Below are 23,780 nucleotides of genomic sequence, written 5' to 3'. Positions count from 1 at the left end.
GTGGGCCGACACCCGACGCCGTCTCGCGGGAGCTGGAGGCGGCTGGTCCGAGGGCGGAGAGAGGCCCCGGGGCGCGAGGCGGACACGGGGAAGTGAAACCGGCGAGTAACAGCAGGTTTCGAGGCCCCAGTCTGAAAAAGCTGGGCTTTTGGAAACTCCCAGTAGGGGGGAAATCAAGTCTTCTTTACGAGGAAGTTAGGCTAAGGACTGCGGGCTCTTTCTCGGCTATTTCAAGTCCTTGTGACATAGAGCAGCTTCTCAGACACCACCGGCCAGACTTGTGGTCCCTTAACTTTGGGGCCCCTGCCCCACAACGTGAGCACACAACAAGCTTATTAGATTTCCGAAGAGCTTAAAACATTTTCCAAAATTTCTGAAGAGACCGAGGCAACTGGCCTAATGGGAGACATCTTGTCCTTGGAAGAAAGTGCCGTCCAGAGATCCGGGGACTTGACTAATGGCACTGGCTCACGGGTTTTGAAGGTGGGTTCTGCAGACAGGAAGGGGAGTCCTAGCCCCAGGTCTCACAATGCCGCAGCCTCTTACATCACACCCAGTGCCCCGTCTGCTCCTTCCTCCACAGAGCTCCGAATTTGCCTTTTCAAACAGCTGCAGAAACCAGGAAGCACCTTTGTCTGGACGCCACCACGGTTAAGCTGAAAAGCCATTATGCATATGCATATTGTATGTCTTCGCCACCTGAGGTCAACACTGAACCCAAACCTCCCACAGAGCAGGGCCAGGACACAGGTACCGCCCGATGTGCAGTCAAGCTCAGGGAACCTCCCATGGACAGTTAAACAAGGGACACGCCTTCATGCCTGTTTGAAAATTGAAAACATGAACTCATTCGGTAAATGGGCATGAATGGCAACCCAGCATAGTGATTAACTGAATGGCCCCTTGCCACTTTCTATATGTGACCTTGGGTGTTAGCAGCCCCACGCCTCACCTATAGGGTAAGGATGCAGGTCTGATTCGGGTTTCCCCTCTGACCTTGAAGGCCAGCTAACACCATTAACATTTCTGGGGGCGGGCCTAAAGATGGAGGTTAAGACTAGTCTCGCCCTACCTGGGGGTTCTGGGTCCACTCTGTAATTGGTTAAAGTTACTGTCAATGATGTGATGCTATAATGTTTGGAACCCTGTACCTGTGTCACAATTTCCTGTAACTCCCCCTTCCCAAACTCATAAAAGGCCCTGCCCCGCCATGTTCGGGGCTCGCTCCACGTGGATGCAGTGTGTTGTTGAAGTCTGTGAGCCCGAGTTTAGGCTGGCCGGGCCTAAATTCGTAATAAAGCCCTTTGCTTTTGCATGCATGCTTCGGCCTCCCTGGTAATCTCTGGTTTTTGGGGCGATATTAAGATCTGGGTACAACAATAGGATGGCACATATTGGATGGCATAGCAGAAGTCACTTGACAGGGATGCTATGAATTTAATGAGCTCATTCACTTACGTGTTAACTGTTATTACATATGTGCCACCCTGGATGAAGCGCTGAGTGGTTTCCACAGGAGGCTTGGACGATTTTATTTATACTTAGTGATGTTTATAAGTGAATTTATGGTGATAAAATGACTAATATTAACCCATTTCTTTTAAAAACCCAGGTTTTAAGACAAAAATAACTCTGTCTCTACTTGAAACTTTCATGTAGGTCTAACTGCTGCTTTCTGCAGTGTTTTGATTTGAATTTAGCATTGAGTGGTAAAGTAGGTGGCTGGAAAAGTTCCTGAGCAAACATCTTAATTTCAAGAAGACATTTTTTTCCTAAAAGGTAAACATTTTTCCCCCGCCTTTGTCCGCTCCACATAGAAACAAACATTAGTTTTTAGACAAGCTTCCAGTTAAATAAATTGCTAACATTTCATTCTCAGAACTTGGAGGCAGTTGGGGGGTGGGGGTGGGGAACCGCTAGGAACACAAGATCTCATGGTTCATGGCGACATCTAGAGGCTGTTGTGAAAACTACAGGCAGCCATGATTCCTGAGTAAGCAAACTCCTATTTGGACTACACAAGTGTGGTCAAGTGACCCGCAGCACTGGTAACGTCCAGGGGCTTGTCAGAAATGCAGACAACCCTTCTCAACCCAAATCTGCACTTTAACAAAGTCTAGGAGAAAATGGGCACACAACATCTATACCGATGTCACTGAAACAGGACCAAGCTTTGCAACAGACATCTTCCCGAGCCTGCTGGAGACAGAACACGATCTGTCCTGAAACAATCTTTGAGTAAAAAGCAAGCCTTATAATTAAACTTGGCATGTAAAAAGCAAACACTGAAACCATTAAAGTGTTTCAGAGCTCACCTATGCACCAGTGGCTCCTGTTTAACGTCTATGCTGAAGAGCACGTGACAACACAGTGGACTCAGTGTCCTCTCAAGAGATGGTACGCACCTGACAAAAACCACAGGAAACCCCCAAAGGGACAGAACAGGACAGGCCCAGGAGGCTGTGCGCTTCAAAAGTCGGGGTTCTATGCACAGCAAGCCTGGATCAGTCTTCCCTTCCTCAGCATAGGTTCTGCCTACCTAACACCCCCCTGACCCTCTGGGGTTCGTTCCTGCTCCCGTTTCTCCTGTCATTCATTCCCATCATTCGTGACACAGTCGGTGCTTCAGTTCTCTTCTGCTGGCACTGCGAGTTCTCTGAGGGGACCCCCAACACCCAACTGTCTACCAGAGACCGAATAGACCCTCCCTACTCCCAGTGGTCTTGCTCAAGCTTTAATACCAGTCTCTCTGACATGCTTGAGAACAAGCCTGGCTCTTACCAGGAAAAGGGTCCTATGCCTGGGCCTCCCACTGCTATCCAAGCACACATGACCAAAACCGGTGCCAAAGTGTGACAAATGAAGTAAACAGTAAAAAATCCTTTAGGAGTCTGCTCAGTTAGCTAGCTGAGGTAAACGATGCTGGATTTCTGTTTCCAAAGTTAAAAGCATGAGTGTACTAAGAATAAGAATCAGGGGCCCTGGGTCTTCTCCATGCCTCTATAGTATTGTGCTGACAAGTTCTTCAGGATTTGTGATTCTTTACTTCTAAAAAGCTGCAAGAACGGACTGAACTACCAAGTATACAAAAAGCATCTAAGAATTATCTAATGGAAACTTCTGGTAGAGTCACAACCTGGTATGGGCCTTTGGAAGACTGGTGAGGAGGTGCAAAGGTCTTACTCACTGGATGCCGTGCAACGTTCCCATGGAAGTTTACGTGGGGGGTAGAGGATATAATCTTTTTCTGTCCCCTAACAAAACAGACAGGAAATTGGAAGCAGAAAACACTGAAAATATCCTGAAAGGGGAAAAAAGGAATAAGAGGAAAAGATGATACATCAATACTTAATAAAATCTTTATTTATTTTTTTTTTTCAGAATTGAAACCCATAGAACACATTAGAAATTTAGGTGCGTATCTGTCTTGTTTGGGGTCTTCCCAGGCCCACCCTCTACTTGTGCACCAGCTCTGAGAGGAGATCCTTGGCAGATCAAAACGGAGGGTACCAGTTCCCACACGGCCCTTTTAAGCAAATAAATTAGCTTCCCAGTAAGTTATTCCCAGTTCCCCGCCCCCCACCTCGATCATTTCGTACTTGTAACGCCTCAGTTCCTTAGAAGCCTGTGGCAGTAGAGTCCCCAGCCCCTGCCTTTGCAACCCAGACTTGAGGAATCGAAGGGAGAAAACCTGGCCTTCCCCGGACAGCAGGCCTCACGCAGTCAGGTCTGTGTGGCTCACGTGTGCCCACCATGGCTGGCGCCTGCTCAGGGTATGGTCTGTGTCACCCGGGGTCCACTCAGGGACACCGAGGAGAGAACCTGCCACTAGCTTCAAGTTCTTCAGCAACATAAGTCAGTGTTTCCCTGTGTCAAAATAAATACATTTGTTTTCTTGCTACAATACATATACGACTATATACACACATACGCCTTTACTCATGTTTCCTGAAGCTCGAGCCCACAAGGTGACTCTTACAAGACAGATGCTGTTTTACTGTCACTGGCAAACAAGAATACATGGACCACTGAGAATGGAAGCCGAGGGAATATGGTGGATGGGAAGGGAAAGCCGAAGGCCTTTTTTTTCCTTTTCTATAAGAAAAGGAAAAGATAAATCTCCTTGGGAGAACTTGTTGTTCAGATGACACTGGAAAATTGCCATGGACACAGGTTTCATCTTTCCTAATATGCAATGGATGTACCTGAATTCTTCCATTTCCTCCTTAAATTTCATTTGACACATTAGTCCTGAGTGCAAGAGGGAGAAATGCCTTATATATTATTGAACAATACTCTGAGAAAATCTGATCCTATTAATTTGTTTTGACAATTATTTACACTCAAACCCACAACTTAACCTCATATTAAAGAATAATTTAGAATGAAACTGCTTTACCCATATTTCCTCAAACTCTGGAATAAACGTATTTAGGAAGTGGGAGGAAGTAAGGAAATGACAGTCAGTTTTGATTTTCCTCATCTGACAATATTAAATATTAAAATGCATCCACATCTACCTTTAGATGCTCCCTTAGGTACCCCCAACCTAGGGCTGACCAAGAACACTTCCAGGGACTTGGCTGAGTATAAGAGTGCTAAATAAACCACAAAGAGGACAGAGTAACAAAACTTAAAAAAAAAGGTACCTGTCTCTGTTTTCAACCAGAATTTAGTTTTTGTGAATTTTAGGCCTATAGGCCTCTGCTTGGTTTTTGCCAAAATGTGCCTACACATGCTGTCCTAGCTTAATCCAATCCTGATTAGAACATAAATCTGTTCTAAGAGCCTTGTCACAGCCACCCTGTTAGCGTATGAGTTTAACCACGACACATCTGAACACCTCTTAAGACCATGAATTTTAAAATGGTAGAAAGGGAATGAAATTAAACATTTCTGTGATGTTCTGGAAAAAAGGATGCGACATTTTCAAAGCAGCTCCCCCTCCTGCTCTCTTCCTTAGCAGTATCTTCTGCCTTCAACATCATGAATGAAGCTCCCAGGCTGAGGACAATTCTTGCCCACCCTCTGCGACACATGCCCGGTGCTACGTGTCTGCAGGAACACAGACCCTTGGACCTTCACTTGGTTTGACCCTTTCTTTAGTTCAACTAACACGCACCCCCTGCAGGGGGCAGCGCGGCCTCCCCCCTGCCGCTCTGGGGGGCGCTCTCCAAGGTACTCACAACTCAACTGTTAAATTTCACTTAACACACACCACAAATGGGCCTTAAAATTGGAATCTAAGGCCTCCTTTGGTTGACCGGGTTTCAGTGTTTTGTGCTAATACCTGTCTTCTTAAATTCAACATCTTTTTTAAGGAACTCAACCCATTCTTGTGTATGTCTCCAAATGCACACACAAAGCACAAAAGCAACCTAACTTCGTGCTACTGTTAAGTAGCCGCAGGTTACTCAGCGCTCCTTCAATGCGAGAAAGTTAGGGCATATGTTCCACGCAGTCTTTGAAAGGGTGGCTGCCTGACACCGGTCTCCGACGGTCGCCATGACACCTGCTCACCCGCACCCTTTAAACTCCAGTGTCTGCTCGACAGGAGTGCAAAGCTGGCCCGCACCCAGACAAGATGCAGGAGGGACGGGCCCAGTGAGCGGGCACACCGGGACCACCCGCCCCCACTGCTCCGGGATCCGAGCCGCTCAGCGGGAACACAGAGCGCACGGAGCTCACGCATCAGCCGCCTGACACCTGCACGCAGCGAGACGACGCCAGAAAACGACACCGTGCCATCGGTTCAGAACGCCCGATGAAATTCAAGGAGCACATTAGGGCTTGATAAATTTTAAGGCCCTTCCTGGTAACCTCCTTAATTTTAAGGCTCAGAAAGCTTAAAATTTTTGTTCCCCATCTTCTGCAAGGCCCAAGTCATAGGGCAGGTCCAGCCGCCAGCAGGACGCACACTGTCCGCTGAGAGGGTGAGCTGGCTGTTCTCACGAGAAAGGCACCAACAGGACGGCCATTCTCTTGGGAACAGAGGCTGCGGGGACCACATGCCTTAAAGACTGAGGTGGAAATTCTTTCCTGAAGAGACTCAGGATGGCAGAGTTCACAGGCAACTTCCCTCTTATTCAAGGTATCACCTCAGTTCGCTTTGTTAATTTAGAAAAGGATTTGCCTGCTTTGGGCAAAAGGTAAAGGAAAGTTTCTGCGAGAGAATGACGCCTGGACAATTCACGGTGAGAGCGCGAGGCTCACTGAGGTTCAAGTACTGTCTGCTTTTACGCCCCTGCCAGGAGCTTCTCCCCTCCCGCCTCTCCTCCCCTCCTCTAAACCACCATAAAGAGCACGGGCACCCAATCGCTTACGAGCCCAAGCATCTCTCCTGCCTTGGCCTTTCCCACTAACTCTGTCCTAAAAACAGACGCCTTCCAAGGGAGCACGCCGTCTGGGCTCCCCAGGACGCCAGGTTTTACTTGCCGCCGCTCCCCAGGAGGCTGTGAAACTCCCAACGGCACTAGTCCTGGTTACAGAAGGACTCGAGAGATTACAAAGTGTTTTCAGAAAACCCACAGGTGTGGAGGAAGGATCAGAAGATGAACCCCAACTACACGCTCTGGAACCAACCCCAGCATTAACCTATCCAAACGTCACACCTCCGTGCGCCCTCCGTGCACCCTCCGGCACGTGCGTGAGGAGGACCCAGCAGGAGGCCCACCGTGGGGATGCGCTGACGCCAAGGGGTCGGGTGGTCCGGCACGCTCCCGGGGTCTGCACCCTATAGTCTCTGCCTCAGCCTCTCCTACAGAAATCGCCAAAGGAATCCAAGGCCACCCCGTCCCCTACACCCAGAGCTTGTAGCCAGCCGTTTCCAATCCATCTCAGGCCATTTGGAAGTGATTGTGCTGTTTCTCTAGCTTTGTAAAAAGTAGTTTCACTTATTTTGTGTTGCGAATTACAAGTGGGAGAGAGGCATCCTGTCTTCCACCAGCACAGCGTCAGCCCCAAACTGGTCAGTGCACTGCTTCACGGTGGCCAGGGTGCCCAGGAGCCGCTGGTCCACGGCGTCCAGGTGAGGCTCAGACAGCACGGGGGAGATGGGGTCGTGGGCCATGGCGGCTTTTAAGGCAGACTTCAGCACACCATTCTTCAGGTAGTTCAGTCTGTTCCAGGTGGACACCCGAATGCTGCAAGACAACGTGTGGAGGCAGATCACATAAAACCTCTTAGCATCAAACGGCGTTTAAAGCCAGCCTGGAAGGCAAAAGTCAGGACATAACTGCGGCAGCGCGGAAGAGGCTCAGAAGGTTAAGAGTCTGACTCTTGGTTTCAGCTCAGGCCACGATCTCGAGGTTCCGGGACACAGAGCCCCGCATTGGATTCTGCACTGGCAGCGCGGAGCCTGCTTGGGGTTTTGTCTCCCTCTCTGCCCCTCCCCCACTCGTGCTGTCTCTGCCTCTCTCAAAATAAATAAATAAAAATTGTGAAAAAAAGAAAGAATTATGTAGGGGCACCTGGGTGGCTCAGTCAGTTAAGCATTGGATTCTTGATTTGGGCTCAGGTTGTGATCTCATGTTCAGTAGGATTGAGCCCCACATCAGGCTCTGTGCTGACAGAGTGGAGCCTGCTTGGGATTTTCTCTCTCCCTCTCTCTGCCCCTCCCCTGCTTGTGTGCGCTCTCTCAAAACAAATAAATAAACGTAAAAAAGTAAAATAAAATAAAATAATACCAGCAATAATGATCTGAAATGGAGCTCCTGAGAGATCGGTTCTTTCTCTCATTTTGATTTACCTTTTAATTTCTTTGTTTTGTAATACAAACTTAAACAAAGTTATTAAATAAATGCTTATGAAAATTACTTCTGGTTTATATAACTTCAAACTGAGATATGCGACTTCAGGTGGCCTCTGGCGAGGAGCGACAGGACCTCAAACCCCAAGGTAAACAGCACGGCAGCCAGGGGTGCAGACTGTTCTAGATTTTTGGTGGGCAGAGGGCTATATTCTGATAGTAAAACAAATGTGAATATATATTATTGACTGAAAATTTCTATCCACACAACATTTGCAATGGCTTTTGAGTTCTGGCTTGGAAAAGCGTCAGAAGCACTTGCTCGAGTATTAGGAAGTCTTAAGGCTGACGACACTAACGCAGCCGAGCCTGGAAAGGAAGGCGACACTGGCTGATGTGTCTGATGTGCGTAACTTACATGCAACACTGATAGAGGGGGGCGAGAATGCTTCTCTCATCCAGCGATGGGTTCCCAAAGCTGAGAATTAAATGAAAACCTAGTGAATTAGTTAGTGGCATCAGTTCCCCGCCTTAGCATCAGAACAAGAGCAAATTCTCTCAGAAAACCCAAATGTGATCCTAGATAATTTCATGCTCCCACAGCTCAAATCACTTAAATTAAAAATAAACAGGGCGTGACCAATTAGACACGGGATGCCTAACAGCCTGTCTGCGGCAAATAACAAATGTCCCCGCTTACAAGGGGCCCCTCTGCCGCCGCTATGGCGAGGAGCCGGCACACAGCCACTAGCGCAGGGTGGAGCCCGTGGACCAAGGGGAGGGCCCGATGACCCCGAAACCCGACAAGGCTATTCACACAATTCCCACTTGTTCTACTTCAGAATCACCGATCAGAACAAGCTGGGTCCTCCTTACAAGGAAGCAGACAGCCAGACTCAGACAGGAGAAACTGCTCAGAGGCGCTAAGAACACAGTGATTCTGGGCAGATGTAAAAATGGTCTTAGCGGTAACGCAGACTTCGATGAGGAGACGCGGTGCTGGGAAAACCCACTCTCGTCCAGGAAGCCCGCCCTAACAGCGCAGGAGGCCTGGCAGCCCCTGGCACAGCCCTCAGATAACAGCCGGCAGGGGCGGGGCGCCTGGGGGCTCTTGATTCTGGCTCAGCTCCCATGATCTCACGGTTCGTGAACTGAGCCCCATCGGCTCTGCGCTGATAATGCGGAGCCTGCTTGGGATGCTCTCTCCCAGCCTTCCCTCCTGCTCTCGCTCTCTCTCTCAGCCCTCACTCTGCCCTAAAATAAACAAACATTAAAAAAGAAAAATAAACTGCTCTTCTCTTTATGATGGTAAAAAGTCTGGGCCTAGACTGCCATAAATAAAGCAAAACATCTTATCAAACAAACAAATTTTTTAAACGGCATGAACCTTTCGAAAAAATCTATTTAACAGCAATCAAATTTCCCGTTCTATTAAATATGTATTTCTCAAGACACGAAACCTCATCATCAAGGAAGAATGATGAAGAGCAGCGACAAATCGAAGACCCAGTTGGCCAGCGCTCCGTGCTGAGGAACACAGAGTCTTTGCCTCCTCAGGAACAACCCCACTTCTCCACAAAGCCCCCCGACCCTGAGGGTGGATGTGTGGCCTTCTGGCAACTGCATTCAGGACGTTTTCCAGGGCCCCCAAGAACACGTCCTGGTCCGCGCAGAGTCCCCGAGGACGAGGACCGCCGTGTGGCCCTACCTTTTGGCATTATCGAGGAGGAGGAGCATGCTGGCGCCTTCGTCGTCTTGAAAACTCTCATAGTGGTGGCGGTCAGCATTGCCGATCAGGTAATCGAAGACCGCGGTGTCAATGATGTCCAGGAGACGCGGGCCGGAGTCGTAAGGGGACGTTTTCTTCACAGCGTCACAGTAGCTCTCATCGTACTCCCACCTGGGGGTCAGGGGCACCGCCAGGGCTACTGACTGCGGTGCCCGCACTCTATCTGGCACCGTTTAAAACAGAGAGGAGACGTCCCTGCCTGGCGGGCTGCCCCCCACCCTCACCTCCCAGCCCTGTGTGGTCTGTCTGGGACGGAAGTCCTGGGCACGGGACAGGATGAAGTGGCGGCCCACGAGAGCACGCACCTGGCCAGTTTGCCCTCCCGGTAAGTCCTGCCCCATGGGTGTCGATGTTTCTGCAGAGGCCACACATCTGGAAGCCACAGCGTGACAGATCCCTCCATCGTGTCTCCGTCGGCACACGCTGGCTCTGTCTCTCGGCAGTAGTAACACTTCCCATAGAAACAAGTATTATTTCCTACAGGAGAGAAAGGAGCCCAATACACTTAGGAAAGGAAGACTCCAAATTCCCCCCAGTGATGTCAGAGGGAGCAGCAAGGTGAACAAACACTGTGAAAACAATGATCCTGAATGATATTTAAACATCTACTTATTTTCTATACAGACGATAAAGGTACATGGTGAAAAAACAATGTCAGAAGGCACAAGAGGATGTCTATGAAGTGGCTCCTTGCCCTCTGTGTCCCCGCTAGCCAGTCCCTCTCCCAGGAGTCAAGTGATGTCACAGGTATCTTTCCGAACTCACTTTAAGAAAAGTCACACCCTCTTCTCTTCGGTCAGGGCTGACACTGTGGCCAGAGCACCCAGGGGAGGGGCCTGCACAGGGTCAGGCTATGGGCTCGGAGTTGGTACGTGTGGGCGGGAATGGGGTAGAACTCAAATAAATACACTGAGGATAATGGGAACCAGGTTTCTTAGATGGAGAAGGGAGATGAACACACAGAAAGGGAGAGAACCAGAATAAATCTTGGGGTGCTGAATTAGAATTGGAGCTACTGGCTTGAGAGTTTTAACACATAGGTATAGAAAAAGATACAGATGTTTGTGTATGTATGCATGCATATTTACACGGGTGTGTGTGTGTGTGTGTGTGTGTGTGTGTGTGTATGTGTGTATACACAGCTTTCCCACCTCTGTCCCTCAAGAGAAAACCTGGAACCGATGACAAGTAAGCAGTAATGAGCACACCTAGCACTCACATATTAGTTTCTGAATACCATTTTACTACTTTCTTAAAAGGACCAAGGGCTCCTTGGAGAAAGAGGTGACTCTAGGGTGGGGGCAGGGAAAGTACGAGGTAAGTCTGGGTCATATTGCTACGCCAGGTGTTAAGGAAGCACTCAGAGAATGATGGGGACATTCCAAAACCCACTGGTCAAAATCTGAGACAGTTTGAGCATCAAAAAAATAACAATCATAACTCTGAGTAAATTCAGAGTCTGAGAGTTCATAGTAGTATCAACAAATAACTGAGTCAATGTTGGTCACAGGGGGCGAGTTCTGCCCTCTAATAGAATGGAGACTATTAAGTCTAGAAAGAATGATAAAATTAGCAAGTAGCTATTTGACAACCCTCACGGTAGTAATCTATTCAAGTAAGAATTATCAATGCATGCTTAATGAAACTGGTAGGTAAAAGTTCAGTGAGGATAGAATATTTACATAGTTGTAGAATACTTCACAAGAAAGTATTCAATAATTATTAATAGGTATAAAATATTAACTTTACATGGAGGAATCTTACAGGTGCCTACCATCAAGTAATAAAAGTTAATATCACTGGGATGCCTGGGCGGCTCAGTCGGTTAAGTGTCCAACTTCAGCTTAGGTCATGATCTCACAGTTCGTGAGTTTAAGCCCTACATCTGGTTCTCTGCTGTCAGTGCAGAGCCTGCTTTGGATCCTCTGTCCCCCTCTCTCTGCCCCTGACCCACTCACACATGTCCTCTCTCTCTCTCTTTCAAAAATAAACATTAAAAAAGTTACCCTCACCAGTAATGGGGCACAGCGACAAGTCTACAGCATGTGCCTCCTGATATGCTGTACGGAGAAGAGCACAACAGCACTTCTCTGGTATTCCCATCGAAGTTTTAAATTATGAAGAAATACCAGACAAACTCCAATTAAGAAATATTCTACAGGAGAACCTAGGTGACTCAGTCAGTTAACTGTCTGACTCGATCTCGGCTCAGGTCATGATCTCAGGGTTCGTGAGGTCAAACCCCACGGCTTGGGATTCTTTCTCTGTCCCTCTCCAGCTCATGTGCATGTGTGCTCCCTCTCTAAATAAATAAATACATGTTAAAAAAAAAAAAAGAGAGAGAGAGAAATTCTATAAAGTAACTGGCCTGCACTATTACCAAATGTCAGTCATGAAAAAACAAGGAGAGTGAAGAATTGTTCCCGACTGAGAGGCTAAAATAACATGACAACTAACACAACACAGGATCCTAGACTCAGTTCTAGACATTACAGGGAAAGGGTGAAAGGTGAACGGGGTCTGTGGGTTAGATGTTGATGCCGCATCAACATCAAGTAATCTCCCGATGATGCTTGAAGGCAGCGGTGTAGGAGGGTGTCCAGGTGCTTGGGAAACACTGAAGCCCTCATACACTAGTGTAAGCAGTGTTCATGTCTGCACTCTGTTCTCAAATGGGTCACAGGGTTAATGAAGGGATCTGGGGGGCTCTGGACCATCCCTGCAACCTCTGTAAAATCCTAAAATTATTTCAAAATAAAAAGTGTGGGGGCGCCTCGGTGGCAAGGCGTCTGACTCTTGACTTCAGCTCAGGTCGTGATCTCATGGCTCTTGAGTTCGAGCCCCACATCAGGCTCTGTGCTGAGAGGACAGAGCCTGCTTGGGATTCTCTCTCTCTCTCTCTCTCTCTCTCTCCCTCTCTCTGCCCCTGCCCTACTTGCTCTCTCTCTCAAAATAAATAAATAAACTTAAAAAATTATTTTAAAATGAGTAAATAAATAGTTTAGGGGCACGTAAGTGACTCAGTTGAGCATCTGATTTTGGCTCAGGTCATGATCTTAACGAGTTTGACTCCTGAGCTGTCAGCACAGAGCCCGGAGCCTGCTTCAGATTCTGTGTTTCCCTCCCTTTCTGCCCCTCCCCCACTCATGCTCTGTCTCTGAAAAATGAATAAATGTTTTAAAAAAAAACTTAAAGGAGCGCCTGAGTGTTCATTCGTTTAAGCATCCAACTTCGGCTCAGGTCAAGATCTCGCAATCCATGGATTCAAGCCCCGCATCAGGGTCTGCATGGAAAGCTCAGGACCTGGAGCCTGTTTGGATTCTCTGTCTCCCTCTTTCTCTGCCCCTCCCCTGCTGGTGCACATGCCTTCTCTCCCTCTCTCTTTCAAAAATAATCATTTAAAAAATTATTTTAAAAAGTTTAAAAAACAAAATCTAAAAGGTAAGGAATGTTTTCTTGGTCCTACATCCCTCTTAAATACAGCCAACAAACAAGCAAATTTCCTACACATAACCCCCTCACATACTCCTTCAGTGACTGCTCATGTTCTTATGCACACGTGTCCCTAAAGAGATGGGCAGCAATCAAACACACAGGATATATACAGACAGGCAAAAGAAAATACAAATGTTTTTATACAAATGAAAAGATGATACACGTGAAACACACAAAAGCCAAAGCTCGGTAACGTGCTGTTGGTGACGCTAACGGAAAAGACGCATTCTCACATGTCATTCTGGGAATGTGCACTGGTTAAACATCTATGTAAAAGTACACGCGCCCTTGGACCCAGCGCTTTCACTTCTGGATATATTTGATCATGTATGAAGTTATACACATGTACACATTAATTCTGGGCAACACTGGTTGTAAAAAAAAAATATTGGAACTTGTATGTCCAATAAAGGTCTGGTTAAATGAATTATGATAGATCCATGTAACAGAGCACTTTGCAGCTGGCAAAACAACAGAAGAATAAAGAAGCTCTTTGTGTAATAAATATATAATATATAATAAGTATACAATAATACATACAGTGTGACATACATATTATAAAGTGGTACACTTAAATAAAAACACATATTCGTATCTGATACCAAAAAAGGACATAAATTACTAACATAACAGAGATGACCACTGGGAGGAAAGGAAGGAATGAAGAGATGAAGGGAAAACTTTTCACTGTAATCTTTCTAATACTTTTAAAATATTCTGAGTTGCATGAATATCTTACTGATTCAAAAAAAAATTTTTTTAAACAAAGCCAAACACTGCAGCCTCCAGGACAAAACCCGAACTCCTGAGTTCGCTAAGACCCTCCATCACTGAATGGAGTATGGTGTGCTGGCTAAGTGGCAAGTAGCGTCAGGTTTCTGGGGTTAAAATATGGACCATAAAGTCATTAAACATGAGACTCTGGGCAAGTAATGTCACCACTCCGTAAAATGCAGAGAGCAGTCCTTTCCCCTGGGTTGTGCAGAGTAAATGGGAGAACCCACGGGAATGCTGAGCACAGAGCCTGACAGTGTCAGAGACCAATCAATGCCACCTATTTAATATTAATAATCTGCCTCCAATCTACCTTTCCAGACTTCGATATCCCTGTTCAACACCATGAACCCAGGTTCTGAATCTTTTACTATTTCCTGGATGCGTCTAACTTTTACAACTGGTTTTCTGATCATCTTGGTCCCCACACTCTCCTTGAATGAACCTGTAATAATCAAATCTATATGTCCACCCACACTTCTCTTCGAGGCTGTAGTCTTTAGCACCTAAATGACTGGTCAACATTTACCCCTGGATGTTCCTGTCAAGGTAAGATTTTTGTACCAAATCCCACTGTGTAGAACTGTAATTCTCGGACACCAGCTGGATATCCTACAATTTAACTCAATTCTGACACTATTTACCCAGAGACACCACCAGACTCCGCAGTTAAAGTCTCAGTCCCACAAGACTGTACTTCAATTCACATGCCAGTCGGAAGTGTGGGTCGTCACCTGTGCTTCTGATGGACCAACTGGCTTAAAAATCAGAGGTTTCTATGAGTCTCTCCTGATTTGCTAGGGCAGCAGAATACACTACAGGGAAAGGGCAGTCTTCAGTAAATGCTGTTGGGAGAACTAGACAGCCACATGCAGAAGGATGAAACTGGACCACTTTCTTACTTACAACACACAAAACCAACTCAAAATGGATTAAAGACTTGAACGTAAGACCTGAAACCATAAAACTCCTAGAACATATAGGCAGTAAGCTCCTTGACATCGGTGTGGGTGCTGATTTTTTGGACCTGACACCAAAAGCAAAAAGCAATAGCGAAAATGAACAAATAAGACTGCATCAAAGTAAAAGCTTCTGCACAGCAAAAGAAACCATCAACAAAATGAAAAGGGGCGAATATCCAAAATATATAAAGAACTCCTACAGCTCAAAAGCAAAAGCAACCTGTTTAAAAAGTGAGAAGATCTGAATCAACAGCTTTCCAAAGACATACAAATGGCCAATAGGTACATGAAAGGTATTTCACCAATCGATAAAACTAAAAGGCAACCAAGAGAATGGGAGAAGACATTGCCAATGGCATCTCTGATAAAGGGTTAATACCCAAAATCGATCAACTTATCAAACTTATCAAACTCAATATCCAAAAAACAATCCAGTGAAGAAATGGGCAGAAGACATGAATAGACATTTTTCCAAAGACATCCAGATGGCTAACAGACACATGAAAAGATGCTCAACATCACTCATCATCCAGGAAATACAAATCAAGACCCCATTGAGATACCAACTCATACTGGTCAGAGTGGCTAAAATTAACAACTCAGGAAACAACAGATGTTGGTGAGGATACAGAGAAAGGGAAACCCTTTTGCATGGCTGGTGGGAATGTAAACTGGTGCAGCCACTCTGGAAAACAGTGTGGAGGTTCCTCAAAAAATTAAAAATAGAACTATCCTATGACCCAGCAATTGCACTAGGTATTTACCCAGAGGATAAAAAAATACAGATTTGAAGGGGTACGCGCACCCCACTGTTTATAGCAGCATTATCAACAACAGCCAAACTGCCCAAGTGCCCATCAGCTGATGAATGGATAAAGATGTGGTGTATATATACAGTGGAATATTAGCCATCAAAAAGAATGAAATCTTGCCATTTGCAATGACGTGGATCGAGCTAGAACAAAATAAGTCAGTCAGAGAAAGACAAATAACCATATCATTTCATTCATATGTGGAATTTAAGAAACAGAACACATGAACATATGGAAGGGGGGAAAGAGAGAAACAAACCATTAAGAGACTCTTAAAGGCAGAGAACAAACTGAGGGTTGATGGAGGGAGGTCCACAGGGATGGGCATAAGGAGGGGACTTGCTATGATGAGCACTGGGTGTTGTAGGTAAGTGATGAATCAGTGAGTTGTACTCCTGAAACCAATATTACACTGCATGTTAACTAACTAAAATTCAAATAAAAATATGAAAAGGGGCACCTGGCTCAGTTGGTTAAGCACCTGACTCAGGTCATGGTCAGCTCAGGTCATGATCTCTTGGTTGTGACTCTGAGCCTGGCATCGGGCTCCATGCTGCGGGTGTGGAGCCTGCTTAAAATTCTCTCTCCCTCGCCTTCTGCCCCTCCCCAGCTCGTGTTCTCTTCTTCTCTCAAAAAATTTTTTGGGAAAGAAAAAAAGGTGTTTCACATCACTCCTCATCAGAGAAATGCAAACCAAAAGCACTAGAGAGAGAGCCAAATACACCTAGTTCTGATTATTTCACACAAGGAAACAAAATGTCCCAAACCTGATTATCTTCCTCCCATTCACTTCTCCAGGTCTGCTCCTTTCCATACATTCCTAAGACCGCTAACAGCTTCGTTACACACCGAGTCATCCAACCCAGGAATTTGGGAGTCATTCTGAATTTTTTCTTCTCTCTCAATTGTCCCACTCAGCCCAAATGTTCACCAAATCAGTTCCATTTTAATTCTCGGTGTCTCTTAACTCTTCCTCTCTGCCGTCCTTGCTCCAGGTCTGGCTCGTGCCGCACGGGCAGCGAGTACCGCAGCCTCTCCGAGCTCTCGTCTCTCAGCTCATCCCCTCCAGCCCCGTCCCACCCTCCACGATGCTGCCGATGCTGCCGCAGCTGGTTTTCCAACATTCCCACCTCACCTTCCCGGCTCCGGCTTGTTCCATGGCCTCCCACTGCCTAGGCGGTCTCCACGGCCCAGCCTGGTGCGCGAGGCCCTTGGCTGGCACTGTGCTGCTCTCCGGCCTTCCCCACTCACCCGCACCACACCCCCTTCACTTCAGCTGAATTGCAGAGTCTCCTGAGCTTGCCACAGGCTTTTCCCCATCTCGTCGCTGTGTCCACGTGTGGCCCTCCACTGGAACAGGGCTAACTCGGGGAGCCTGTGCGCCGGAGGGGAGCAAAATTACATTCCTGTTTTCATTAGCTTCCATCTGAAACGCAGCATTTCCTTCGAATATGATGGTAGGGCACAAACCAGAGTGGTATCTGCATCTCCCATGACTTTCTCGCCAGGAGAAATCCGACTTATCTGCTAAGCTGCTAGTATCACATTAGCATTGTTGCAGACATTGCAAAGGATCATTTATACACAGCCTGAGATTATGATCTTGTTATTTCGTGTGTTAAACAATAACAGAACACATGCTAGTATATCACAAACTTGCTTTTTCTAATTTTTTATAACAAGACTGTATTTCGATATTATTGGTTTCATTTAGAAGTCTACGTATTCTAATTTACATATTTAAAAACATTATTTTGAGAAAAGATTTTCAAGCTTTTCTAGCACACCAAAAGAGTCTGTAGTACAAAAAAGATTAGAGTCTAAACACCTGAGATGTTTTCCCACTCCACCTTCCTGGAGGATTGCTATTCTCCCTTTACGACTTGGATGAAATACCACTGTCACTAATAAGCTGTCACCTTGACCGTCACATCTGCCCTTCCCTTCCACATGCTCATGGGCCTTCTGTACATGTCTGGCTTCCCCAGGAGACCAAGCTCCTTGAAGGCAGGAACGTGTCATTCATTTTTGTATATTCAGCACCTAGCTCAGAGCCTACCAACAGAAGTGAAAGAGAACTTTGTTGAAAGAATATAACATTTTAATGTTTATTTATATTTGAGAGAGAGAGAGAGAGAGAGAAAGCACAAGAGAGCAAGCATGAGTGTGGGGAATGGGCAGAGAGAGAGGGAGACACAGAATCTGAAGCAGGCTCCAGGCTCTGAGCTGTCAGCACAGAGCCTGATGTGGGGCTCAAACTCCTAAGCTGTGAGATCATGACCTGAGCTGAAGTGGGAAACTTAACCAAATGAGCCATCCAAGCGCCCCTAAAAGTATACAAAAGAATTTTATAAGCTGATGAAATATGTGAGGGTCTGAAAATCTGGGTCTGAGTCCTGGCTAACAAGCAGTAGCTATGTGACTTTGGCAAAGCCCTCTAACTCCTTCAAGCCTCTTCCTCATGTATGAAATATAAGTAAATTTCTCTTACTCAATGCATTCTTTTGTCAACAGGATCAAAATCAGGTAACTGTATGAAAGTGCTTTGTCAGGCTGCAAGGGTCACACAGAATTTAGCTGTTACTGTATCAAGTTATCTAATAACGTATCCTTTAAAATCGTGCTAAGGTCAGCTCATTATTTAAAATCTACCTCCAGCCAAATCCCTCTACCTGCCTGCTATGGATTGAATGTTTCTGTACCCTCAACCAAATGCATATGCTGGACCCCGAAACCCTCATGTGGTGGCATCTGGAGGTGGGACTTCTGGGAGAAACCCTCGTGACGGGGTTCGCGCCCTTATAAGAAGAGACAAGAGAGGATTCCTCTCTCACTCTCTCTGCCGTGTGAGGACATAGCAAGATGGTGGCTGACTGTACACCAGGAAGAGGGTCCTCACCAGCACCAGCACCCTCACCTCAGACTTCCAGCCTCCACACTGGGAGAAATAAATCTCCACTGTTTAAGACACATGGCCCATGAGTACTTCTGGCAGCGCCCACTGAGACACTGCCCTGTGCGTCCAGAAACTCATTCCCCACGTGTGCCAACCCTACGTACCAGTCTCTATGCCAGCGCTCCCTTTTTCCTTCCTGTTACTTCACCTAATGCCCTTTGATCCTCGCTGCCTGGGCAGCATCTACTGACGCTCCAGGACTCGGTCTCAGTGACAATAACCTCCTCTACAAACCTTCTTCTGGCCTCTCCCTCCCCCACCCCTGGCACCATGTCTGAGAGTTAACCTCCTGTGAGTCTCCAGGGAGCAGACTCTGACCTATTCTTCTTGACCTCCTCTCATCCAGCAGGAATTCGTGTCTGCCTGAGCATAAAATTAGACAGGCAAAAGTGATTAGAAAGTATATGAAACAAATCAGTGACATTGTGTGTTTTTGGTTATTTGTAAGAACAGCATAACCTTAGCCATCTACGTTTAAATTCTGACTGATGAATCTGTCACAAGCCCTTTAAATATTCAATTTCACCTCACTGGAAATATAAATCCATTCATCTAGCCAAGCAAGCTGAAATTCATCTTGCAGTGTCTGTTTCAATTGTCATATCATAATGCAGAGTGCCATGTCATTGAAAATGTCACCACAATGAGGCTGAAACCAGAGCCCACAGCACCTCTGAATCCCTCGTTCTCACTGTGCCCACAAGGAGAACAGGAGTGAGAACTTAGCTCAGATTCCTTACCTTGGAGTGAGAGCCGAGAGCCCAGAGCCCAGAGCCAGTCCCACACACAGTGAGTTACGGGCTGGCCCTTGCAAAGCAGAAAGCAGGGGTGATCTTTCAGGTACAAATGCAACCCTACAGGGGCATTTCTGACCCCCTTACAGACTTTTATTTTATTTTAAGGAGGCAGTTCCCAAGAAAGGTATAGGAAAACACCACCAAGTCAATAATATACACACAGTAACAGATTTGGGCTAAAATTTAGGTTTGAGATTTACTTTGAGATCAAGCAGAAGGAAATAAAGTTATAACCTACTTACACTATCAGTAAATTATCTCACTTCCTACTTCACAGACACAACAAAGTACACATCAGGGAAAACTTTTGCTTTCTGGCCACCTACCGCTAGATCCATTTCCCCCAGGAACCTGAGAAGAAGTTGCCTGATTTGTTTTTGTACTCCCTCGACTTCTTCAGCCCCTGAAAGTCACAAACCACCAGTTTGCTCAATGACGTCCCACTTAACTTATTAACTATTCCTCTACTTAAATGTCCTCTATAATCTTCTTACCTACGGTCAGGAAGGTGCTCAACAGCTGCTCCGTGGCAACGGGCTTGATCTCTGTCCGTAGATTAACAAATCTGCCAACCACCAGGGGGGCTCGGCGGAAACCCAGAATCCTATTGTGGGAGGTTGGAGAACACAAGAGAAAAATCTTTGGGCGTATATTTTATAAAGTAATCTTAAAAAGATATTGTTGGTTCATAGGTAAATATACATTTTTTGAAGATTTTATTTTTAAGTAATCTCTACCCTCAACGTGGGGATTGAACTCATGACCCCAAGATCGAGGGTCACATGCTCTACTGACTGAGCCGGTCCAGTGCCCCTGCAGGTAAATATATTTTAAAGGTACATATATTTACAAGTTTAGTATCAAGATGTAGGTAATTTGTTTTAATATGTACTTTAGCAAAAGGGATAAGGCAAATCTGGCAAAATGTGAACAACTGCTAAACTGGGGAAATAGATGCACACATTCATTATACTGTTCTAATTTGTTAGAAATTTTTAATAAAAATATTAAATACATTTTCACAAAGCACTAAGAAGTGGACTTAAATCCACACACGGGTACAAAGCTTCGGGTGCGACAGTACTCTGGCAGGAAACTCTCAGATGGATCTGAAAGGATTAGCCACAGGACTACTTAACACAGGTGCATACGATAATACTCCTAATGGGCTAACGTATAATCTTATGGTTGAACAAGATCATTTTTTAAAACATGAAATTCACTGGCAAAAGAATACACACTCACTGAAGAAAGTTGGAGGGGCAGGATTTGGAACACAGCAATGTTATGATGAAGAAAATAAAGAGCATCCACAGCCCATAATTCCGCAGCCCAGAAATAACTACTGACATTTTGGCATATGTGCATTTTTTTCTTTATGTGTATATACAAAAACATAGATGCTCTTGCATATACACGCACACACACACAATGGAGATTCTACTCTACCCAATTTGTATCCTGCTTTTCACTCATCACGGTATCATGAGCCTTTTCTCATGTCATTATAAAACCTTTAAAAATACCTGCGTGAATAAATAATCCACTCTTTAGGGTTGCTGACTGACTGTGTCTTAAACTTAATCTTAGAAAAGCCATAAATGCAAGTGAATCAAGCGAAGTGGCAAAAAACCATAGCATTGAGAGAACCTCCCAAGGCCAGAGAAGGTGGTTCAATCCTAACATAATGGAGAAACGGCCCAGAGCACAGAAGTGTCGCTGGTGGGGGGATGACCACAGCGGCAGTTAACACAATGGGTGGGGGTACTGGCTAGAGAACAACTTCACACTTTGAGGCGGGGAAGGACTCTTAAACACAAGACCCCCAAAGCGCAAGTCATGAATTGAAACATCACTATATTTAATTAACATCAAAGGTAGTGATTTCTGCACAAAGGCTACTTCACTTCAAGTTCACGAATAGGTAGCCGAGCTGTGAAAAGATAAGATGTTCAAGTTTGCTAACAAACCAGGGATAACAAAAATAAGGAACAATGACGGACCACTTCACTTGATTGGATTAACACAAATTAGTGTGTCAGACGCTAAGACGGATTGGTGCAGATGTGGGGAAATGACCTTCACGCACTGCTCGTGTCCGTCAGCAGGGAAACAGGAAGGCATTTGGGAATGAAGAAAGTGGAAAGAAATGAGGTCTTGGAAAGACTGATTCTAGCACATCATCTAGTGAGCAGGACTGACCTAACTCTCTGCCACCAGGTCTTAAAAGAGGCAGTGAAAATTCATGGTGTTGGGAACAAACATTTATTTAACCTTTCCCATATCCCTGGATGCTTAGATTGCTACTAGTTTTTCACTACTGAAAATGCTACAGCTAAGATCATGGGTATATATATATCTTCGAATTTCATGATTTCTCCACAGTACTTCCTAGAAATACCTTCCTAGAAATATCTTAATTGTGTAAAAAGGTAGTTAGGTTACTCAGCCAAAGAACAGGAACATTAAGGTTTCTGACACAGGGTTCTTACACAGAAAGACTGAACCGATTAACAATGCCACAAGTTGTATATAAATCTCAGTGCATTCCTGCCAGTAAAGTACTATCTTTAAAAAAAAATCCTGGCCATTTTCAGCAGAAGAAAATAGTATCCCATGGTTTCAACTATATTTTTTGTTTTTAGGGTTTATTTATTTTGAGAGAGACAGAGTCAGCACAAATCGGGGAGGAGCAAAGAAAGAGGGGGAGAGAGAGAATCCCAAGCAGGCTCTGCGCTGCCAGGGCAGAGCTCAATGTGGGGCTCGAACTCACGAAGCCGCAAGATCACGACCTGAGCTTTTGAAAGTGAGTCGGACGTTTAACCGACTGAGCCACTCAGGTGCCCCTCAACTGGATCTGTTGTTGGTACTGGCGAGGATGAACCCCCCTGCCATATTTATTAGCAACTGATCATTTCTATTCAGTCTAGACCATTTTCTATTAGCGTTTTAGCACATATTTGCACTTGTATAAATATTTATAATATTAAGGCTATTAACGCTTGGATTACATTAGGTTCAAGTATTTTCTCCTAGCTGTATTTTAAATTTTGTTTGATATAAATTAACTTTAGTTAGCTGAATCTACCAAATAGCTTTCCTTTGTGATTTTTCAATTATTGCTTTTGTGCATAGAAAATCCTTCATAATCCAGAAAAAGACAAAAGTCCATCTTTGTTTTCTTCTCATTTCCTTTACACATTCACTTAAAAAAAATACTATGAATATTCCTTTTAAAGTCTGTCAAAATGCCCTGAAGAGGGACACCTGGGTGGCTCACAGTCAGTTAAGTGTTCAGCTCTCAGTTTGGGCTCAGGTCATGATCTCACAGTTAGTGGATTCGAGCCCTGTGTTGGGCTCTGTGCTGACAGCTCGGAGCCCGGAGCCTGCTTCTGATTCTGTGTCTCCTTTTCTCTCTGCCACACCCACCTGCTCCTGTTCTGTCTCTCGGTCTCTCTCAAAAATAAATATACATTAAAAAAAAAATGCCCTGATGAAAGAGCTAATCAGCAGAGCAAGGGAGATACAGGCAGTTCAGTTACAATACTCCTAACCAGCCACCTGCTGAAAAAATATGAATTTCCTTAGTTAGCCTATACATTTAGAATTTACATCTATTTTTCTTTTGGAATTATTCTGGTTATTGAAGCCATGCATATTTTGTATGAAGGGCCATAAAATTCAATATATATGTTATGCTATGTGCTTCTAGCATCTGGGGATAAGTCAGTATTACCTACTTAAAACAAAAATAAAACAAAAAAAACAAACAAACAGTACTGTCAAGTCTAATTAACGATCAATTCAATGTAGGGACTTGAGTTCCAAATCTGGTTTTCATCCTGCCATCCTGCTTTACCAAGAACATCTTCACACATGACCACAGAGGGCATACCAGAATGAAATGGTCTCAACAAGTGTAGAGGGGAGATATTTAGCTCCGGTATCCCTAGAACCCCCCTGATTATGAGGGACTCCTACAAATTCAATGGATTCTGTCAACCGGCTATCTAAGGTAGGTTCCAAGTCAGAGCCATTAGCACTGTTCCCTTTAGGAGGAGGCCACAAGCCCTCTCCCAGATATCTTTGAAAGGCAACAACACGACCGCAGCCCTCCATGATGGCACGTACCTGTCCAAATGAAAGGCTGCCACCTCTGCGTTGTGTCTGTCGTAGCCAGCGTATGGCTCCCCTTCTACCACATAGTCTCGGTTATACCTGCAGAGTGAACGGGAAGCACAGATGGAGACGTGATTACATCGGCCCCAGAGGAGACAGCACACCAGAAAGTTCAGCAGGCCTGATTCTGCTCTGCAGGCACCTTTGCCATCAAAGCTGAGAATGGCTGTGGACTGGGACAAATCTCTGGTAGGTGGGGTGAAGATACAGTGGAGAAGGAAACCAGAATGCTCTCTCTGCCTCAGCAATCATTCTATGAATAAAACACG

The 23,780-nt window shown here is 45.5% G+C and overlaps 1 protein-coding gene across 2 annotated transcripts in view; it reads right to left on the bottom strand.

The window, feature by feature from the left end:
- Nucleotides 1–3,337: 3,337 nt before the first annotated feature.
- The window catches only part of FAM20B (FAM20B glycosaminoglycan xylosylkinase), a 37,923-nt gene continuing 17,480 nt past the window's right edge, over nucleotides 3,338–23,780 (bottom strand). For both annotated transcript variants that reach the window (XM_029935142.1, XM_029935143.1), the window contains exons 3-8: nucleotides 23,464–23,550; nucleotides 19,827–19,936; nucleotides 9,842–10,013; nucleotides 9,456–9,647; nucleotides 8,166–8,225; nucleotides 3,338–7,142 (exon numbers count right to left, since the gene is read on the bottom strand). In XM_029935142.1, the coding sequence (XP_029791002.1) occupies nucleotides 6,911–7,142; nucleotides 8,166–8,225; nucleotides 9,456–9,647; nucleotides 9,842–10,013; nucleotides 19,827–19,936; nucleotides 23,464–23,550 (853 nt within the window). In that variant the 3' untranslated portion in view covers nucleotides 3,338–6,910. The remainder of the gene's footprint in view (nucleotides 7,143–8,165; nucleotides 8,226–9,455; nucleotides 9,648–9,841; nucleotides 10,014–19,826; nucleotides 19,937–23,463; nucleotides 23,551–23,780) is intronic.

Source organism: Suricata suricatta, chromosome 3 (assembly GCF_006229205.1).
Source record: "Suricata suricatta isolate VVHF042 chromosome 3, meerkat_22Aug2017_6uvM2_HiC, whole genome shotgun sequence".
In the NCBI taxonomy this organism is placed as follows: domain Eukaryota; kingdom Metazoa; phylum Chordata; class Mammalia; order Carnivora; family Herpestidae; genus Suricata; species Suricata suricatta.
Note: the sequence above shows the minus strand (reverse complement) of the source record. Positions and strands in the feature narration are given on the sequence as shown.